Raw genomic sequence first — 19,024 nt, forward strand, 5'->3', positions numbered from 1 at the left:
ACCACCACACCTCAGTCCTTAGCCATATTCACCTTGTCTAGTCATCTCACTACTGCCTCTAAGTTTGCCAGCTTCCCTTCAGTTATACCCATCTGTCTCTGCCTATGAGACACCCAATCTCATCAGGGAAGAAACCATTTCTCACTCTTCTTTATATACCAACTGGCCAGCACAGTGGGTGACTTTTAGCCTGCAATTTGTACATATTTGTGTTATATAAAGACACAATGTCTTCCCCGCTTTCTCAAGAGGTTAGTATAAAACTATAAGAAATTTTTTTACCAAAATCATTTTATTTAAAATAAATTTGGGGGAAATTCCCTGGTGGTCCAGTGGCTAGGACTCTGCACTCTCACTGCCAGGGAGCCGGGTTCGATCCCTGGCTGGGGAACTAAGATCCCGCAAGCCACACAGCGTGGCTAAAATAATAATAATAAATTTTCCCAGCATATATAGCTATTGTTAAAAGGAGAAAAAAAAATTTAAAGGCCAGTAGTATCATTATTAGAAATCCAGTGTCCCTCTTAAAGTCTTTATCAAGTTAATCACTTATTTTGTCTGACCCCACAAAGAATTTTTAAACTTAGTTTGTTCCATTATCAATAGAATGTCATTTAATAAACGTTTTTAATGAAAATTTGATCCAATTGAACACACCATTCATTGTGGTCTTCCTAGCTGCCTACAAGCATTACTGACTTCAAAATACAAATAAGTCCTATAAACTGTAATGCGGAACAGTGAAAGGAAAAGTAAATGCAACAGGGCACTGAGTGGGAATTTCTTGTTGCCCTGAAACTGTCAATAGGGTCAAAGCTTAGGAAAAGAGTAGTGTTAAATACCCAATATTTTAAAAGGAATCTTCAATAACTGAGGCCAGATACCTCCTTTAGGGCTTAATGTGAGGAAGACCTAGACCTACACTATCTCCTCACAATCTCCTTTTCCAGCTTACAGAAGGTGTCAAGAGTCCTTAAGAGTATGGTACGATGTTTGGAATGTGAGGGTCCTCCTTCTTTCTTTACCCCCAACTCCAGAGCCAAATGGGTGGGCAGGAAAGGCCCTAAAAGAACCAGCCAGATTTAGGGGTACCTGTAATAAGGGGAAATGGGTATCTCATTTCCTAGCTGAATGCCAGATGGGTTGTCAAAAACTACAGGCCACCAAAGCAAGGGAATTCTTGGGTGATTCTGACATGTCATATCCTAGGGTTGGGGGCATGTGAACACTCTATGGTATCTACTCCAAATATGGAAATTTCTGAAGGAGGTAGGCTGGGACAGCATAAGAAAGGACTATAGTGTAGTATGCCCAGTTCTGTGGCCCTTGGAGGGCAGGGAAAAGGACCTTGGCAGTTACCAAGGCTCCATATGAAAAACCACAATGGTTAGGTCGAGAAGGCAGGAGATACCAAGTTTAGGGATAGTCCATCTTGACAGAGGGTTCAGGGCATGGACAGTTGGTAGAGTCAATGGGAAACAGAGCTCCTGAGTGATGGAGGGAGCTGAAGGCCAAACACTGCCCCTGAAAAAACCACACACCAATCTGTGCAGAGACTATCACATCAACAGAGGCCACCAGCAGCTGAGGGAACTAGATTAAACCAGGAGGAGGGGTATGCCCCCTGCCCTTCACTGATGGACAGCCAGTTAGGTAAGATGTACGCCTCAGCTAGCACACTCTCTTTACCCCGCCATCGAGGAGTCAGACCCAGAGGAAGGAGGAACAGCTCTCCTCCTTACACTTCACCCCCTACCTCAAGGTGCTGGGGTAGAAAGAAGAGTCAAAGAGCAGATCATGCCCTCTCCACTCATTTCAGATCCCTCAAGGTCTGACCTGTGATAGGACCAGGATATAGTTTTGAAATGGATTTGAGATCAGAGTTTTAAAATGAACAGACTTAAGTTTTAATAACTGAAAGTAACCAGAAATCTATGAGGTCTGTGTAAGAAGCCATTAAAGGATCAACCATTCGGCAGTAAAAGAAGATTTGGTAGAGCACAGTCAAAGCAGTGATTAGAAAAAATAAAACTGCAGGTATCTGTACATCAGTCAGTCTCCCCAACAAACTTTTTACATAAGGCAGATCCAGAAAGTTAACTGATAATATAATAGAGATCTCTGTAGGATTAGGGCATTTAATCATACAATGCAAAACCTGGAAGGGGCTTTAGTAAATGATCAAATGAAACCTGCTCATTTGACAAACTGGAAACTGAGGTGCCCAAGTTTTTAACATCCCGAAGACAGAAGTGACACTGGGACAAGAACTCAAATCTCTCAATTCCCAATTAAATGATCTTTCCCCTATGCTACATTACCTCCGAAAGAGTGGCACAATGAAAACAGTTTTAGGGAGATTGTCTTAATAGGTCAGCTTGGGAAAGGAGAGACTGGAGGCAGGACCAGTTGAGAGGGAACAGCAGTGATTAAGGCACGTAAGTTAGGGCAGCTGGACGATTCTTACACGATTGAGAAGGGGTAACAACAGCCGTCAGATAAAGCTTTCCAGCATCTACTGACCCATTCAGTGGTACTTTGAGCTATTAACTGGCAACCAGAAAGAGAATCTTCCCACTCACAAAGCTGTAAGAAAAAAATGTACCTTATTACGTTGTCTGATGTTAACAGCACTATGTGGGGGTCCAGCATCTCACTCGGATACCAGGCAGCATGCTTTAGAGTCAGAGAGGTAGAACTGGTGAAAAATCTCTCAGCAACGGGAGTGGTGCTAAAATAAAGACAGCAATTTCCCAAAACCTGGATGAAAAAGCTTCTAAAGGAAAACCTATCTTAACACTCTTTGCTCTTCTTTCCTTCAAATTCCTTTCTCATAAATCTTGCTGAGGCAGCATTTAAAGCATCTACCAACCAATATCAAAGAATCAAAATTAAAATATTTTCTAAATTGTAGAGTATATTATACTGTACTTTACAAGTGATTTTAGATACAGTATCTTACTTGATCCTTTTAGTAACTTTGTAAGGAAACTACAAGGGCAGCTATTATCACTCCTATTGTGGAAATGAGGAAACAGAGATTTAGAAAGGAAACATTTTTAAGGAGGCCCAACCTATGAATTGTGGAGCTAAAGGTGGGTTTCCACCTTATATTCTTTTCAGATCTTTCAGACTCTCATTTTTCAGGATTAATTGGAAAAGAAAAAAATACAAAAATAAAACTTAGTTATACTTATGAGAAAACTGTCTGCCTCACAGTTAATAACTGCTTTTAAAACATCTTATTTCAACCTACTTGAAAAAACAGCCTGACTTCCAATGAGACAGCAATGTGATAATTTAGGCAGAATAAAAGTACAACCCCACATATACTGTAAACACTATTACCACAAGAAGCCAGTGTGCAGACCATCTGGAGTATACTGATGTTTCAATAGTAGCAGAGTTAACATACCTTAAGAACCACTAGTCTTGAGCAATTTTTTGCATGTATTACAAATTATACAGATAAACACTAAATGGAAATACAACTTACCTACAATTCACTGTTGATTTTCCACCTTCAAATTCAGAATTCTTCCCCCACCTTTTAGGTAATTCTAATATCATAAGTCCTTTTATTCCTATAAGTGCTACATGATGTTGTGTTGGACTTAACAAGACTTGATAGACTTCAAACAGGGGTGGATTTATGCAAAGCAATCTCTGAAAATTAAAGCAAACGAGTCAAAATAGTTAATTTTAATGCAAATATATATGGCAGTTACTTGAAAGCACAGTACCACTTTAGTTTTCTACAATTGTAGTTTAATGAAACATTCTGGGTAAGTACTAACACCTCAGCCATTACCTGATGAAATATTTTTTAACTATTTAGATTGGAATATTATATAAAATGCATCAGGTTTCCCTACTTTGATAAATACTACATATAATTCCCTTTTTATGATCAAACTCCAGACTACCACTTCAGCCTCAATTCTCCACCATTCCCCACTTGTACTTTATACTCCCAACAGATTAACTCGTATTTCTGGGAAATCATCATACTTTGTTATGTCTCTGTGTCTCTGTACAACTACTCTTCCTGCAATGCCCTCATTTTTCTTTTTTAGCTGGCTAAAACATTCTTGGAGACTCAGTTCCTATGCACTTTCCTCCCAAGAAAGTATCCCTGACCTTCTGGCCAGAAACTAATGCATTTTTTCTGTACTCCTATAGCACACCCTAGATAATTCTATTATGGTACTTACCACCCTGCATTCTAATTAGCCTTTTACCTGCTCATCCCACACAGCTAACCACGAATTACTTGAGCTCTGTGTCTTTCCTCTCTGTATCTTTGGCATAGTATATGGCATGTTGCTAACTAACTCTCAATATATGTTTTAGTGACCAGACAAATGAAGAACTCAGAAGTACTAGTAAATGATAATTACTTCTATAAATAGTACAATAAGATAGAGAATGGCTTCAAGAGCTTCTGCAACTAAAATGCTGCTTTACCGAAGCAGATTTGACATTGAACAGTGATATTTTCAGGGGATTCTGTTAAGCTGTTTGTCTCATATGCCCTCAAAAAAAAAAAAAAAAAAGTACTTCTATTTCTTCTCTCATGAGCATCTCAAATTCCCATTTTCTTTTCTTTCTATTTTCAGTAATAAACCATGAGATTACCAATGTATTGCTTATCCTTATGTATAGAGAATCACCCTAAATCAAAATCTTTTTAGACAAGACTGTTGAATATAATGTGATTTCAATTGTTACTGATGTCTGTAAGTGTGAAGTTTCTTTGTTTTTGTTTTTAGCTGCCCTTTGCTGATTCTAATCAAACTGTTTTTTCTCCGGTCAGTGGTTCTTTCCTTCTTTTCCCATCTTCTCAATCTTCTTCCTACTTGATTCTAATGATCTACCTCAAATCAAACACCACCTTTCTCCTGCTATGCATACAATCTAATCTAATTACCTAGGTCACCTGTGATAATCACATTATTTACGTGGGCTTTTTTTGTTTGTTTGTTTTGTTTTGTTTTTTTGGTTTGATTTGGTTTTTAAAGTCACTACTCATGCTTTCGTTTTGCCTTTTTGGGGGAGGGTTTTTTTTGTTTGATTTGGTTTGGTTTTTAAGGTTACTATTCATGTTCTCATTTCACTGAAAGTTGCAACTCATGCTAAACTGCTTCCTTGTCTATCTGAGTTTTTGACATTTGGAGGATTGAAGGTCATTCAGACAGTTATCAATATGTACTGAGGGTTTACATGTTCCAAGCACACTGAAGTACTGGGGATACAAAAGTAAGGCGGACACAGCCCCTGCCTTGGTGCTTGCACTCCAGAAAAGAAGTCAGACAATAAATTAACAAGTATAAATAATTTAATCATGACTGTGCTAAATTCTGCATAGCAATATAGGGTGCTATTGTTAATACTGCGTGCTGAGCATCTAACACTTACTCTTATAAACTGAAATTTTACAGTCAGTAGTTTGTGGGCTTGTGACCTGTTTTCAAAACTGCAGAAACAATGCCAGCACCTTATTCAAATCACTTCTCATCAGCAAGCATCAAACAACGGCACACGATATATGTATGCCATATGTTAGAATGGGGGCCAAGTTTTCTTATTTTGTAATCTTTAAAAGACGCGAATCGGCTTATTACAAATAAACGCTTCCATAAAGCAATGTTTAATCACAAGAAGTCTGTAGTACTTTCTGATCACACCTACTTTCACATGCTGTTGGCTTCTCAGAAGCCAGCAAAAATCTCTTTCAACTCTGGGGATGGCCTAATTTTTTGAAAGAGCTAACAGGGAATTCCTCCTCCATGTCAGGCACGAAGCTTGTTGCTTTCAAATCAACGACCCGACGTGACGCTCCCAACAACCCCAAGAGAAAGTTAGGCCTGTCCCTGTCACGACATCGGATTCTCGGGACCAACCTCCTAAAAAGAGCGAGTGCACCCACACTCTTAAGCCTCTTACCCCTGCTTTGTTTTTCTTCAGAGCACCTGCGCCACTGATGTTTTACTGTTACTCCATGGTCTCTCCCTTCCTCCCAGACCCCGCGAATTTAAGCATCTGGAGCGCAGGCGTTCCCTGTAACAGTATCCCGCGCAATGTCAGAGTCAACGAACCTATGTGGAAGGAGTGAAATATGCGTAGAGAGGGTTCAAAAGGTTCTGCGGCCACGCTACAGCGAATGAAAATAAGACTTTTCCACTCGCAGCTGGACGCCCCCCAAAAGGACGTCTGCTCACCCTCGCATAGCACCCCGCCCAGCAGACGAAAACCAGCCAGGATGGGGAGGGGACGTAAACGCTACTTCAGATCCCAGCTGAGGGCCATTTTCCAGATCAGCCTGGCCGTACCTGGTACTGGGAGAGGGGGGACTCCTCACCGGCGCCGCTGGGGTCCAGAAGGCGCACGACTAAGAAGCAGCTGCCTTCTCCGTCCCATAAGAAGAGCTCTCCGCCGAGGCCCAAGACCAGGTTTCTCGTCAGCAGCTGCGGCGGCGAAGGCAATGATGAAGAAGCCGGCTTCTCGGCTGCGGCTAAGCTCTGGTTTTTCCGTCCTTCCTGGAGCCGCAAGAACACGGCATGGTCAGGGAGCCAGGCCTGCCACAGCTCACAGTCCCCCGCGGCTCCTTCGGCGACCGCCATCTTGGCCTAACAGCTCTCGTCGGCCCAGTTGCTCAGCCCGCCGCTGAGGGCAGCCAATTCGCTTCCAGCCGTCCACTGCTTCGGCCAGTCATCGAGCAGGGAGCCCGGAAGCACGAGCAGGGCTAGGGGCGGGGCGGGGCGAAGGTGAGGCCAGCCCATCAGGTAGCGTCATCGCCAAAACAAAGCCAATCACCAGTCAAGCCTATTCTGAAGCCAAAGGGGGCGGGACGAGAAGGTCAACATGCCAGTGCCTGCTTAGAGAAAGCTTTGGGGTTGCGGGAAGTCTAGTAGCTGGGGGGAAAGTGCCTGAGACCTGTGTATCTAATTGCTTATTGGACACCTCCACCTGGATAAACCTAAACATCTAACACCTTCCCTCAAGACTTACCTCCCTCAATCCAGGTTGGGCAGAGCTCACAAATGTCACTTCCTTAGTCTCCCATTCTGGGGTTGCCCAAGCCTGTCTCCGAGTGGGGCCGGCCGGAAGGACAACGCTTCCCAGAATTCCCTACGATCTGGTGCGACCAGCACGCAGGAACTACAACTCCCAGGATTCGGCACGCGCCCCGGGGGCGGGGCCTTCTGGCGGCGACCCCCGCGAAAAGGAGATGGCAGAGGGATCAGGGTCTCGGCGTCGCTCGCTGTATAAACTGGTGGGCTCGCCGCCTTGGAAAGAGGCTTTCAGGCAGGTGAGTGTGGGGTTTGGAAAGGCTTGGCCGGGCTGTCGTCACTCCCCTAGTCCGTCCCGGCAACCGCTCTCCTCCGTGCTTTTCCCTCAGCCCAGCCGGGTGCAGCAGGTGTCCGTGGAGGTGGAGCTGGAACCCGGGCCTCTCGCCTGTAGGTCCGGGCCTCGGCCACCTCCTGGAGTTTCTGTTCCTCTGGGTGTGGCGTTAGCCCGGGCCGGCCCGGTCCCAGGAAGCCTTCCTTTTGGACTCGGGTTTGCTTTCGGTGTGAAGTGTGATCGCGACCGCACCTCTGCACCTCTAATCTCTACGGTGGCATCACCGTCACCCGCTGATGTCGGGTCGGTGGACACCAGAGAGGCACCTTGTACACTCACCGCAAGCGAGAGAGACGTTATGTCTATTCCACAGAGGAGTAGAATAATTAGACGTTATTTCTAATTCCGGAAATTACTTCTCTTCCTATTCCAAACTGTTTCTTCTGAGCCTCTGTAACTAAGTCTTAGCAGAGTTGTAGACGACGGTCAGTTCTGACCTATCCTGAGCTCAGTCTGGTTCCTGTAAGTACTATGGCCTGTCTTTCCAGGAATCTCGGAAGTAGTGGATATATCCCAGGAAAATAATCTGATGCTAGAAATGACTGTCGACAGCAGGATTTCTCAGTCCTGGTTCTTGACATTTTGAAGACGATAGTTCTTTGTTGTGGGGTGCTGTTCCGGGATTGTAGAATGTTTAGCAGCCTTCCTAGCCTCTACCTACTAGATGTCAATAACCCTACAGCTAGAGCTGTGACAACCAAAAATGTCTCCAGTCATTGCCACATGTTCCCTAGGGGACAAGATTGCCCGAGGTTGAGAAACATCGTACAGGATGGCGGCTACCAGAATCATATCTAGAGTAGCAAGAATTAGGAAGCAACCTAAGTGTCCTGTTAGCACAGTGGATGCAGCGCTATTATCACCCAACCATTAAGGAAGCTGGCATCAAAGATAGACTATGAAATATGTCGATCTGGAAATACGTGACCCAAGCATTGTAATTTCACCCATCTACATGTGGATAAGGGCTGGAGAGGAAGGTGCCAAAATAACAATAGTTGGGATTAGAGTTGAAATTTTGTGTCTATAAAATTCCTTTAATGTTTTAACAACTAATCTAAGAGGTGTTTTTTGTTTGTTTGTTTTTGACGGAATTGCCTTTACTCCCCCCTCACCTCTTTCTCCTTCTTCCAAGGGATGCCTGGAGAGAATGAGAAAGAGCCGGGACAGGCTCCTGAACAAATATCGGCAGGCTGGAGGCAATATGTCAGGAGGACCTCAGAACACCTTTCTAGTGCAGGAGGTGATGGAAGAAGAGTGGAATGCTTTGCAGTCGGTGGAGAGCTGGCCAGAGGCCTTGGCTCAGGTCAGGCTGGGATATGTGTTTTTAGCACGAAGGATGCCAGTGTCCTCTCTCTGCCTATTTCCCCAAGTCCTCTAAACCCATCCACCCTCCAGCCCCCAATCAGGATTCTAACGGCCTCTCACCCAGGTTCTTCTACCTTTATCGTTAGACTCTTCTAGATTAATTAATGGTTCATAAATACCAGGCTGTTGACCTGCTGCATCATTGCATTGTAATCACTTATGAAACTAAAAAGAAAGAAATTTCACTCATTGGCTCCACCCCTGGAACTTTTGATTCAGTAGGCCTGAGCTAGGAATCTCTCTTTTTAAAAAGGTCTCCAGGAACTTTCTGGTTCTAATCTCAGTCAGGGTTAGGAACTGGGTGTGGATAGGAGACCATTTACCCTGCATCAGGAAGAGCACTGGATTGGAAGTCAGTACTGGAATTCTGATCCTGGTTTTGCTATTGACTCTTAACTCTGTCTCTTTGAGCTTTAGTTTTCCCATTTGTAAGATGAAGAAGATAATGTTGTCGGTATCGTGAGGACAGTATAAGAAACATGTGGGAAACTGCTTTGAAAACATCAAGGCTCTCTGTAATAAAGAGGCATTATTTGGTGCCTTCTATGTGTCCTACATTGTGCCAAATGTTTGAGTTACATGATCACAATTAGTGCGCACAGTAACCTGCTCAGGTGGGTTTTATTCCCACTTTACAGAGGCCCGAAATGAGGTTGACAGAGGTTAGGAACTTTCTAATGGTCACAGAGCTTTAGCAGAGCCATATACTTAGCTGCTACCCTATACTGTCTCCCCCAAATGTGGTACCATTATTTTGTCACTGGCTGATTTAATCACCTGTTGATGCGTTCTCAGCATGGCCACGTTACCGCATTGTCGGCACATTCTACAGAAGGACTGGGTTGATTTCCTCAGTTAAATCTGTGTTCTTCAAGCTAGCCTCCAAGTGTGAATCATTGTGGGTCTTGTCAGCTGATCGTAACTTCAAACCTCTGCTGACCCTACTTTCTCTTGCAGTTGGAGGAGCCGCTGGACCTGGCCATGCTGGAGGAGATCCAACAGGAGCTGATTGATCAAGGTGAAGTCTAAGAATAGTTCTTCCTGCCTATATCTCTAGCTGCTCTAATGCTGATGTTTTTTTCTGAACAGAATGTTTTTAACTCATTATTTCCATCTTCAGTCGAGTGTCCAGAAGTCTCTGTTTTTACTCTAAGGTCTTGGCTGTCTGTCTTCCCAATAATAATAGTCTTCATTGTTTCCAGGCCTTGTGCTCAGACCTCTCCTTCCATGCTATGGTTCTGTCCTTATGATGCCCCTACCAGGTAGCGTGAGACAGAAGAGAGTGGTGTCTTACACAGGTTGCACAGCTGGTGGTGGAGTTGGGAAGTAAAATCAGTTTTGTGAATCCAGTTCCCGTGTCTATCCTATCTGGCAGTACCTCTCTGTTAATAGATTAGTAGTAATCCTGTCACCTTACAGGACGGTGCATGATCAGATCTCTTGCGCTACCTAATTTAAGTACCTTCTCTTGTATCTGTTCTTTACTGACTCCTCAGGGTCTTGTGAGCGTCCCCTTCCTGCGGAATCATAGCACCACAGGGTGCATAATTTAGCACCTTATATAATTAAGTCATTTATTTCACATAGCCCTATCTTGATTAGGCTTAGTTTTTGTCATCTGTTAAGTAGAGATAACAGACTGACTCTGTAAAACTACAAAACTATTTGTAGGCTTAAATAATATGTGTAGACCTAGAGCAGTGCCTGGCATATAGAAAGTTTTCAATACACAATAGCTATTATCTTGAGGATGCAAGAGCATGAACTCTTGGCCTAGACTGCTAAGATTCACTTCTCAGCTTTACCACTTTAACTTGTGTGGCGCTGGGCAAAGCACTTAATCTCCTTGTGCCTGTTTCCTCATCTTTAAAATAAGGAAGTAGTAGTGAAGAAGTTAATATATATAAAGAACTTAAAACAGCATTTGACACATAGTGCTATGCAAACGCTAGTTATTACGATTGGCGTGTTGACTCCAGTTAGACTGTATATTCCTTGATTTTAATTCTTTTTTCTTTTTCATTGATTTTCTCTTCACCCTCACCTGCAAAACCTATCTTAGTGGTGAGACATAGGACTCACGAAATATTTCTCTTGGGGTATATTTAATTTAAAAATCTGTAGTGATAAGAATTTGCTGTGTTCTGCCATACTCAGTCGTAAGGAACCCTCTAGAATAGAGGTTGGCAAACTTTCTGTGAGGGGCCAGATAGTAAATATTTAGGCGATTGCAGCTACTTAGTTCTGCTGTTGTAGTGTGAAAACAGCTACAGCCCATCCATAAACCAAATGAGTGTGGCTGTTCCATTACGACTTTACTTAAAAAATGGAAGGTGGGGGACTTTCCTGGCGGTCCAGTGGTTAAGACGCCATGCTTCCACTGCACGGGCACGGGTTCGATCCCTGGTCGGGGAACTAAGATCCTGCAGGCCCTGTGACATGGCCAAAAGTTTTTTAAAAATTAAAAATGGGAGGTGGGGGCTTCCCTGGTGGCGCAGTGGTTGAGAGTCTGCCTGCTAATGCAGGGGACGCGGGTTCGAGCCCTGGTCTGGGAGGATCCCGCATGCCGCGGAGCGGCTGGGCCCGTGAGCCACAATTGCTGGGCCTGCGCGTCTGGAGCCTGTGCCCCGCGACGGGAGGGGCCGCGGTGGAGAGGGGCCCGCGCACCGCGATGAAGAGCGGTCCCCGCACCGCGATGAGGAGTGGCCCCCGCTTGCCGCAGCTGGAGAAAGCCCTCGCACGAACCGAAGACCCAACACAGCCAAAAATAAATAAATAAATAAATAAATAAGAAAATCCTAAAAAAAAAAAAAAAAATGGGAGGTGGGCTGGAATGGCCTGTGGGCTGTGGTTTGCTGACCCCCGCTCCGAAGTCTAGATGGTGAGCTCATCGAGAGCGGGGACCAGCCTTTTTCATCTCTGCACCCCAGGCCTACTAAGTACTAGGGCTTGTTGCGTGATTGCTACACGCGTTCTGAACAACACAGAGCCTGAGTCTGTGCACCCTGGCAAGCGGCTCACCTTAGACTCAGCCAGGTGGGCCTGGCGTCCGAAGCCGGCAGCGTCTGTGTTCTCCCGCTGCCCCTGGGATCCTGACACTCTTCATCTCTGCTCCTGTGGCCTCTGGAGATGGGTGTGAAGGTTGTCTGTCTCTCAGCCTCATCACTTCACAAGGAGAGGACAGACAGGAGGAGAAAGATCCAACAAGATGAAGCCTGAGCAGTATTGGTAGTGTGATTTTGCCCGTATTTTTCTCTCGTGTGGATGACGCCTTTGAAAGGGAAGCTTAGTGCTCAGGACAGGGTGACCCAGGTGACGTGCGGTGAAACACGCCAGCTGTCCTTTGCCTTGCAGAACAGTCCATCATCAGTGAGTACGAGAGGAGCTTGCAGTTTGATGAAGAGTGTCTCAGCGTCATGCTGGCTGAGTGGGAAGCAAACTCCCTCATCTGTCCTGTGTGTACAAAGTAAGAGTTTTCACAACTTTTTCGGCGTTATTTGTTCCCACCCCACACTCCAAGGTGAGTGGAATTTCCCCCCAAATCTATTATCTGGGAAGGTTGGGGGATCCAGGTCTGCTGGCCGTAATGCTCTGGGATCCCAATTCTGCTTCCAGGTACAATCTGAGAATAGCAAGCGGTGTGGTCATGTGTCAGTGTGGCCTGTACATCCCATCTCATGTGAGTGTTCCTCACACAGATCGTGTCACCTCTGCACACATCTCCTCCCAACTTCACGTTCAGTTCACACTGGTAGCTTGCAGTCATCCACGGTGAGAATACAGACCGCGTATTTGTGAGGTACTTATTTATGTACCGCTGCTTAAGAGCTTTATAGAAAGCCCAGTTTAGAACTGGAAACACTTGTATCTGATTTCCATAAAAATTTTCCATATATGAAGACCCAGCTGCATTCAGAATTTTAAGTGTCAGTGGTCTTAAAATATAGGAGCCCTCTTATCTGACATGATGTGGCCAAGTTTGCCAATTCACTGAGGTGGTAAATTATACAAATGAAACATTTTATAGGAAGTTTTAAACATATACACTTATTTGCCAGTCCTTGAGCGAGGCTCTGCTGATTGGAGAGCTGAGGGGTTTTTTGGTTTTGTTTTTTATAAACTGCTCTTAAAGCGCATAGTCTAGCATTTCCTGTTTTGTTTCTGTAAAGTGCATCAAGAAGCTGAGTGTACTTCAGGATTTTTCCTCCCCATCTTTTACCTAATTCAACACTTTTTTTATGGACTCATCTTTTTGACTGTTTCTTCAATATTCCACTCATCACAAAAACACAACTTTGTTTCATTCTCTTATTTCATTGGTTTACCTAGTAGATAATTAAATCAGTCAGTTACAAGAGCAAGTTCAGTTAGCACAAACAGACGTAGGACCAAGCAGCACTGGCTCTGGTAAGGGTACACTTGGCTGGTAGAGGCAGAAACACAGGGAGGCTGGGAAGCCTCTCAGCTCTGGACGTTCCGGTGGGTGAGCAGCAGTGTTTACGGCAGGAGTGGAGAGCGCTGGTCCATCTGGAGAGGCGGCGAGATGGACGTTATTTAAGAGAGCCTCTTAGCACGATCATGAGCACTTTTAAAGGTCCGAGGAATCAAGCCATCACAGCGAGCCATAGTTACAGGATGGTATGAGGAATCGGGATTTTCAGCCTGTTGACTATGAGACGACTAAGGTTAGCTTGCAGTTTAACTTTTCTCTTTTTCAGTCTCCAGAGATGACAGAGCAGAAGTTTCGCGCCTGTTTAGAAGACAGCGTGAACGAGCACGGCGCACATTGTCCCCACACGCCGGCATTTTCGGTCACTGAAGGAACGGAGGAAAAGTCCAGTCTTCTCATGAGCTGTCTGGTAAGCCTCCCACAGGACCCAGCGGTAAAAGCGGGTCAGTGAATGGGTCAGTGGTTGGTTTTATTCCCACCCTGGTAGAAATAGCTGACAAAGAGCTAAATGTTTAAAAATGCAGTTTATTCTCTGAGGAACTTTACTTGCATAGAGAAGTGAAGTCACTCCAGTGAAAAAGGCCAATCATTCCCTGAAAGGGGAAGGGACAGAGGCAGCCCAGGTCGTGGAAGGAGCAGCATGCATGTCACTACTGGTTACAACTTTTAACCATATACTGAGATTACTTTTGTGACTGGAATAGAATTTAAGCTAACTTTTTTCTATTTAAATTCAGGCTTGTGACACTTGGGCTGTGATCCTCTAGAGCCAACCCCGATGCACAGGATCTACTGGGTTGGAAACAAGTTCTGTCTTGAGAAGGGGCCTTGTAAATACAAATCTTTCGTTTATAACTTATTTTGTATTAAAACGTTTCAAAGTCTTCTCTGCTCTTTGTGTTTCGTAATGTAGATTGAAAGGGAAGGAGTAGAAATAGAAAAGACAAATCACCTTGGAGATTTTATTGTCCATCATTATGTTATACAAAAATCTAGAAATAACAGGTTTGTAGAGAAGAAATGGTAAATAAGAGGCAACAGAAATAAGTTAATATTGAATTATTTTCCATGATATTGGGATGAAAACCATTTCAAAGCATGTGGGGCTGGCTTCAGAGTAGGTGGTGTTCAGTGGCCAAAGCCTGCCGTAAAATTAAGGTGTTTGGCACCTTGTCTTCTCTATTGGCTTTTGACAAAACCTTTGAGGTCTTCGAGAAAAGTAATGTACTCCTGGTGCTCCAAGGCTGTGCTGAGCTCTACCAGCTCATCAGCGAAAGTGTTGTCCACCCCTCGGTCCGCAAGGAAATCCATTAGGTGGTCGTATAAGCCCTATAAGGAGAAACATTAGTTAAAAAAAAGAGAAAAAGGCACCCGAGACACTTATGAAGGTGCTTCTTCATGTGGCCTTGGACTAGACCCTCCCCTGCAAGGCCCCAGAGCAGCACCACCCTGTCGAGCACTCACCCAGTCCAGGGAGTCTGTGCTGAGCGTGTAATTTGTGTCCTTCCAGTCGGAATCGCCGGTGGACTGAAAGCTCACTTCCTTGATGGAGAAAATGTCACTCTGGTCCTCCTCTTCTTGTCCGATCTGACAAGAGACAATATTTGGGGAGAACTGAAAGGTTTCCCAGGACAAGCCAGCCTCATGCAAAGAAAAGGGACTATTTAGAGCTTGAAACTCAGATTTTAACCTTGCTCCCTCACCCGCCCCCCAATCTTCCCAGTTTTGCTGGTCTGAGCTAGAAAATGTCAGCATCAGCTAAATGGGAGCAGGAGGGTCCCGGAGGCCCTCCTTGTCCCCAGGGCTGCCGGCACTCCACTCTGCGTACCCCGGAGGCCCTCCTTGTCCCCAGGGCTGCCGGCGCTCCACTCTACGTACCTCATCTTCCGGATAGTGGCAGTCCAGCACGAGGGCCTTGTTGCTACCATCCTTTACAACTTCAACCACAAAATTGGGAGTGGACGTCAGTTCAGGCTGGGGAGACAAGAACGAGTCAGTAAATGTCTCTGTTGGCAGGGGTCTGGACCGAAGGTCTCAGTTCAGGGGGTCTGATGGCCACTGCTATGCTACGGTGTTCCCAAATAAGGAGCCTAGGATCTTTTAACACAGAGTATTAAAGCCACGTACCAGCTTGTTCAGACAGACTGGGCTGAACCCATCCTGTGGATCCTTTCTAGAGTTGTAGACTATGTTTTGGATGGCAGAGTATCATATATTTAGTACAGCATTTCACTTCTATTAGCCACGCTACTTGTTTAAAGAACATACAAGGTTACATATTAGAACCTAATACATACTAGGTTCTAACCTAATTCTACAAGGTTAGAATTAGGAAATCTGAACTGTAGCCCCAGCGAGAGTGCCAATTAACTTAATCTCCTTGGGCCTTTTTCTACATCCATACACTGCAAAGCTGGCCTCAAGCTCCAAAATCCCTTCCCAGCTGTTTCGGGATCTTCCTTTATTACAGCCCAGGACCAGAGGCTGGTGCCTCTGGCTAAAGCACAGCAACCCCGCCTGTGAGGGTGAGCCAGCCAGGGTGTGTGCCGGGGGCGGGGCGGTCCTAGTGCTGGGCCAGCGCTGCAGGGAGCCGAGCTGGGTCGTGAGACAATACCATGCCAAGCCAGCCAGAAAGCCTGCGGACCCTGTGGCCCTCACGCTGGCTGGTTTCTAGGCTGGGCACACTGCTTCCTAAAATGTTTGAAGACTGAGCACCATCCAGGTCCAACCAAGGAGGGCAGCACCTTAAGGAGAGACCCTGCCAAAGTCTCTGATGCCCCCACCTGGTGTTTGCTACCAGCCTGGGACGTGTTAGAGCATTCCTCACTTGGAAACGCGCCAAGTGATAATTTACCTCCTGATCATGGGAAGGGTTAAGACAGTTTCAATTCCTTTCTGTTAAGTGAACACAGGGCAAATTATAAAGCCTAAGCCTAAAGGTAACAATTTACTTCGCCCCTGGGAAAGAAAAGGGGCGACACAGTTCTGGTGCTCTACAAGAAAAGGCCCAGGGATAGTTGTCCTTTGCCTTCTCTCCTAGTGTTAAGAGAATTTAAACAAAACAAAAACCAATGCTCCTTCGCCAAGCCTCCAGAATAGCCTGTTAAGAACTAGGAGGTTCAGGCTGGTTACAGTGTTACAAACTTACCTCCTGTTCTTCAACCTTCTGCCCTTCAGAGGGTTCCTCCTCCCCATTATATGCGGGTGGGATGCTGTTGTTAATGTTGAAAGTGACAGTGACCCTAGAAAGGCAAGAGAAAACACAACAGAGGATGTCCTCTTAACTGAGGAGTAAATACTGAGGCTTGCTACAGTTAAAAACGCTGCTGAAACAGTGCACCTCTGATGTGCAGAACTTCCAAAAGGCGGGTGCCTGCATCCCACCCACAGATAAATCTGCCCGAGAGGAAGGGAAGGAGGAGCAGTGGAGGGCTGTGGCATCAGCGGAGGGTGGAGCGCAGCCCTGGCCCCGTGAAGCGGAGGCCTCACAAAGAGCAACGCTTACTGGGGAGCCCCCTGGTGGCCCGGTGGTTAGGGCTCAGCGCCGTCACTGCCGTGGCCTGGGCTCACTCCCTGGATGGGGAACTAGGATCCTGCAAGACACAGGGCACCGCCAAAAAAATAAAAGAACATGCTGCAGGACAGGCTCATTCCTCAGAGCAGTTGTGGGAAGTTTTATCCTCACAAAGCAGGACACAAACACCAACTAATGACAATTTTAAGTTGCAAGAACCTTCACCTGACATACCATGTTCCAAAATTTGAATCTAAAATTGAGAGATCTGGAACGAGCACTGCGGGGTTGCAGACAACAGTACACTGTAACCACTCCCCTCTGGCGCTGTGCTCACTGGCTGCCTTGCCGGTTCGAGGTTTGAGGTTCAGCCACAAAACCTGTCTAATCTGCAACAGTGCGGACCAAGCTGACGGCTGGGCACAGAAATGCAGTTACGTTCATTAGAACATTACTTATAATGGCCCCAAACCGCCTATGCTTTACCCCAGGAAAGTGGTTTAGGTCACGTTACAGAATACATGATTGACCTATGAGGGGAAAAACACTACACCACCAAAACAAAACAAAAAAACCAGAACCCTACTTCACAGCATATACAAAAATTCACTCAAAGTAGATCACAAGCAGCTTAAGCAGGTCAAAGTCTTCCCATCTTTCTCATGGTGACCCTTACTATACAGCAACCCCACCCTCATCTTGCTTTCTCAACTATAAACAGAGTAGGGGCTTTGTTTTCCTCAGCCAAAGCCTGCAGTATAGTAAGTCAGCATTGCAAATCTGAGATTCTGTCGGTGCTGTCAGAATTTCTGAATTTGCGTGCCGAGATTTAGGCAAGGCATAGCTTCCCTCACCAGCAAGGGTTTAGTGACTGACACCTCTACTGGTCCAGTAGGCTCCCAGCGACTTGGCTTCGGTGCTACTTGCTTATCATCTCCTTATTAACTACCACAGCACATAAGTGTGCAGTGAATGTACGACCTGGAGCTTATGAAGTTATCCAAATGAATCCTACGATCTCTCGGAAACCACGTTGTCTGTTAAGTACCTGCCTTAACTAAAGGCTGTTGTGGATGAGTCAGGGCAGGTCCTGCAGGGTCATGGATTTGGTTCCCTGGAGTTCATAGGCCCCTGGTACTTACTTTTCTCCAGCAACTTTCCGCAATAATTTGGCTTCTGTCCCATTCACTTCCAGCTCCCAACCTCCAGACATCTTGGGGAGAGACTTATACTTCTGAATCTTCTTTTCCTCCTTAATCTCATCTTTGAGGAATTCAACAAAAGCTTTGTCCCCTACAATGGAAATAAGTTACAGAAAGAGCCAATCAGTCTAAAACGGAAAATGACCCAGGTTACTACAACCAGAGACCTGGATTTGGGCTGTTTCTAATATTTCTGCTATTAACGGTGGCTCTGGGAACTTAACCCAAGTCATATCCATTAAGCCTCAGTTTCCTCATCTGTAAAAATGCCGTAAGCTATCAGTGGGAAGCTGAGCTCGGATTCTGGAAAAGTGATTCCCAACAATGAACTCCTTACCACGTTTCAAAATAAAGCAAGAAAAATTCGCAATTACCCTCTTTCACTTGCCAACAGACAACACCACGCTACTCCCAACCGCGACCTTGGGCTTTCGCAAAGTTCCACTTTCGAGAGACTGAGAATAGAGTCGGCCTCCAGGACTTTACAGCATCTCTCCCCGCAAAGTGAAACAGAGGCGGGGGAAGACGGGAAATGCGATCACTCGTGGGTTTAACCCGCTGGTCGCCGATCAGTGGGAGAATGTTCTGGACTTCGGGGGAGGTTCCGGGCTGTCCACGCGTGGTCTACACTTCCTCGTCCCGGACTCCCCGCCCCACCCAGGCCCTGGCCCCTCACGCCCCCGGCCCACGTGCACGAGTCTTACCTTCGGTGTGCAGTCCGCCGCAGCCGCAGCCGCAGCCGCAAGGCCCCCAAGGCCGCAGGAGACCGGGCAACTGCACCGACCCCGCGCGCACGCTCAGCAGCCCGAAGGGCCGGGCGCACGGCCTGGACGCGGGCTGCAGCAGCGGCAGGGAGGGCGCGGCGGCGCGGATGCCAGCGACAGCGGTGCCCAGGACGCGGGGCACGCAGCGCAGCAGCGGCAGCATTTTTGCAGCGGAGGCGGCGGCGTACACGTGCGGATACGAAAGACAACTCTCAGCAAGAGCGACGACTGTTTGCCACTGCGCCCCCTAGAGCTAGGGCCGCCGCCGGAAGTCCCGCCCCCTCCCGGGAAGTGCTTCCGCGCCGCCGCTTTGCAGACCGAA

General features: G+C 46.1%; 3 protein-coding genes across 13 annotated transcripts in view; 1 reads left to right on the forward strand and 2 right to left on the reverse strand.

The window, feature by feature from the left end:
- The window catches only part of NUP88 (nucleoporin 88), a 30,260-nt gene extending 23,158 nt beyond the window's left edge, over positions 1–7,102 (reverse strand). For 5 of the 7 annotated variants that reach the window (XM_057535484.1, XM_057535483.1, XM_057535482.1 and 2 more), the window contains exons 1-4: positions 7,012–7,099; positions 6,333–6,830; positions 3,497–3,666; positions 2,606–2,731 (exon numbers count right to left, since the gene is read on the reverse strand). In XM_057535484.1, the coding sequence (XP_057391467.1) occupies positions 2,606–2,731; positions 3,497–3,666; positions 6,333–6,623 (587 nt within the window). In that variant the 5' untranslated portion in view covers positions 6,624–6,830; positions 7,012–7,099. Of the gene's footprint in view, positions 1–2,605; positions 2,732–3,496; positions 3,667–5,946; positions 6,055–6,332; positions 6,831–7,011 lie in introns of those variants that run through there. The other 2 variants (XM_057535481.1, XM_057535485.1) reach the window with 2 other exon arrangements.
- On the forward strand, positions 7,098–14,108 carry RPAIN (RPA interacting protein). Of its 5 annotated transcripts, XM_007166528.2 has the most exons (7): positions 7,124–7,312; positions 8,540–8,710; positions 9,730–9,790; positions 12,127–12,238; positions 12,388–12,451; positions 13,491–13,631; positions 13,960–14,108. In XM_007166528.2, the coding sequence occupies exons 1-7, from the start codon at positions 7,232–7,234 to the stop codon at positions 13,987–13,989; spliced, it is 660 nt and encodes a 219-aa protein (XP_007166590.1). In that variant the 5' UTR covers positions 7,124–7,231; the 3' UTR covers positions 13,990–14,108. The 5 variants fall into 5 exon arrangements, 4 of the variants coding, with proteins under 4 accessions (XP_007166589.1, XP_057391472.1, XP_007166591.1 ...); XM_007166527.2 differs by having other exon boundaries at positions 7,098–7,312; positions 13,491–14,108; XM_057535489.1 differs by lacking the exons at positions 12,388–12,451; positions 13,960–14,108 and adding an exon at positions 12,471–12,571 and having other exon boundaries at positions 7,098–7,312; positions 13,491–13,614.
- Positions 14,109–14,170: 62 nt separating this feature from the next.
- C1QBP (complement C1q binding protein) lies at positions 14,171–18,974 on the reverse strand. The gene is made up of 6 exons (XM_007166530.3): positions 18,643–18,974; positions 17,879–18,029; positions 16,371–16,464; positions 15,101–15,196; positions 14,687–14,809; positions 14,171–14,551 (listed from the first exon to the last, which is right to left on the reverse strand). Exons 1-6 carry the CDS (start codon positions 18,863–18,865, stop codon positions 14,402–14,404), a joined length of 837 nt encoding a protein of 278 aa, XP_007166592.1. The 5' UTR covers positions 18,866–18,974; the 3' UTR covers positions 14,171–14,401.
- Between the last annotated feature and the right edge of the window lie 50 nt (positions 18,975–19,024).

This window comes from Balaenoptera acutorostrata, chromosome 20 (genome assembly GCF_949987535.1).
Source record: "Balaenoptera acutorostrata chromosome 20, mBalAcu1.1, whole genome shotgun sequence".
In the NCBI taxonomy this organism is placed as follows: Eukaryota; Metazoa; Chordata; class Mammalia; order Artiodactyla; family Balaenopteridae; genus Balaenoptera; species Balaenoptera acutorostrata.

Excerpts from the sequence above, each read along its gene's own strand:
- C1QBP (XM_007166530.3), bottom strand. The coding sequence starts at position 18,865 with ATGCTGCCGCTGCTGCGCTGCGTGCCCCGCGTCCTGGGCACCGCTGTC. Across the intron at positions 18,030-18,642 it reads CGGCGGACTGCACACCGAAG|GGGACAAAGCTTTTGTTGAA; the intron begins GTAAGACTCGTG and ends TTTCCATTGTAG. Across the intron at positions 16,465-17,878 it reads CGGAAAGTTGCTGGAGAAAA|GGTCACTGTCACTTTCAACA; the intron begins GTAAGTACCAGG and ends TTGCCTTTCTAG.
- RPAIN (XM_007166527.2), top strand. The coding sequence starts at position 7,232 with ATGGCAGAGGGATCAGGGTCTCGGCGTCGCTCGCTGTATAAACTGGTG. Across the intron at positions 12,239-12,387 it reads ATCTGTCCTGTGTGTACAAA|GTACAATCTGAGAATAGCAA; the intron begins GTAAGAGTTTTC and ends TTCTGCTTCCAG. Across the intron at positions 12,452-13,490 it reads GCCTGTACATCCCATCTCAT|TCTCCAGAGATGACAGAGCA; the intron begins GTGAGTGTTCCT and ends TCTCTTTTTCAG.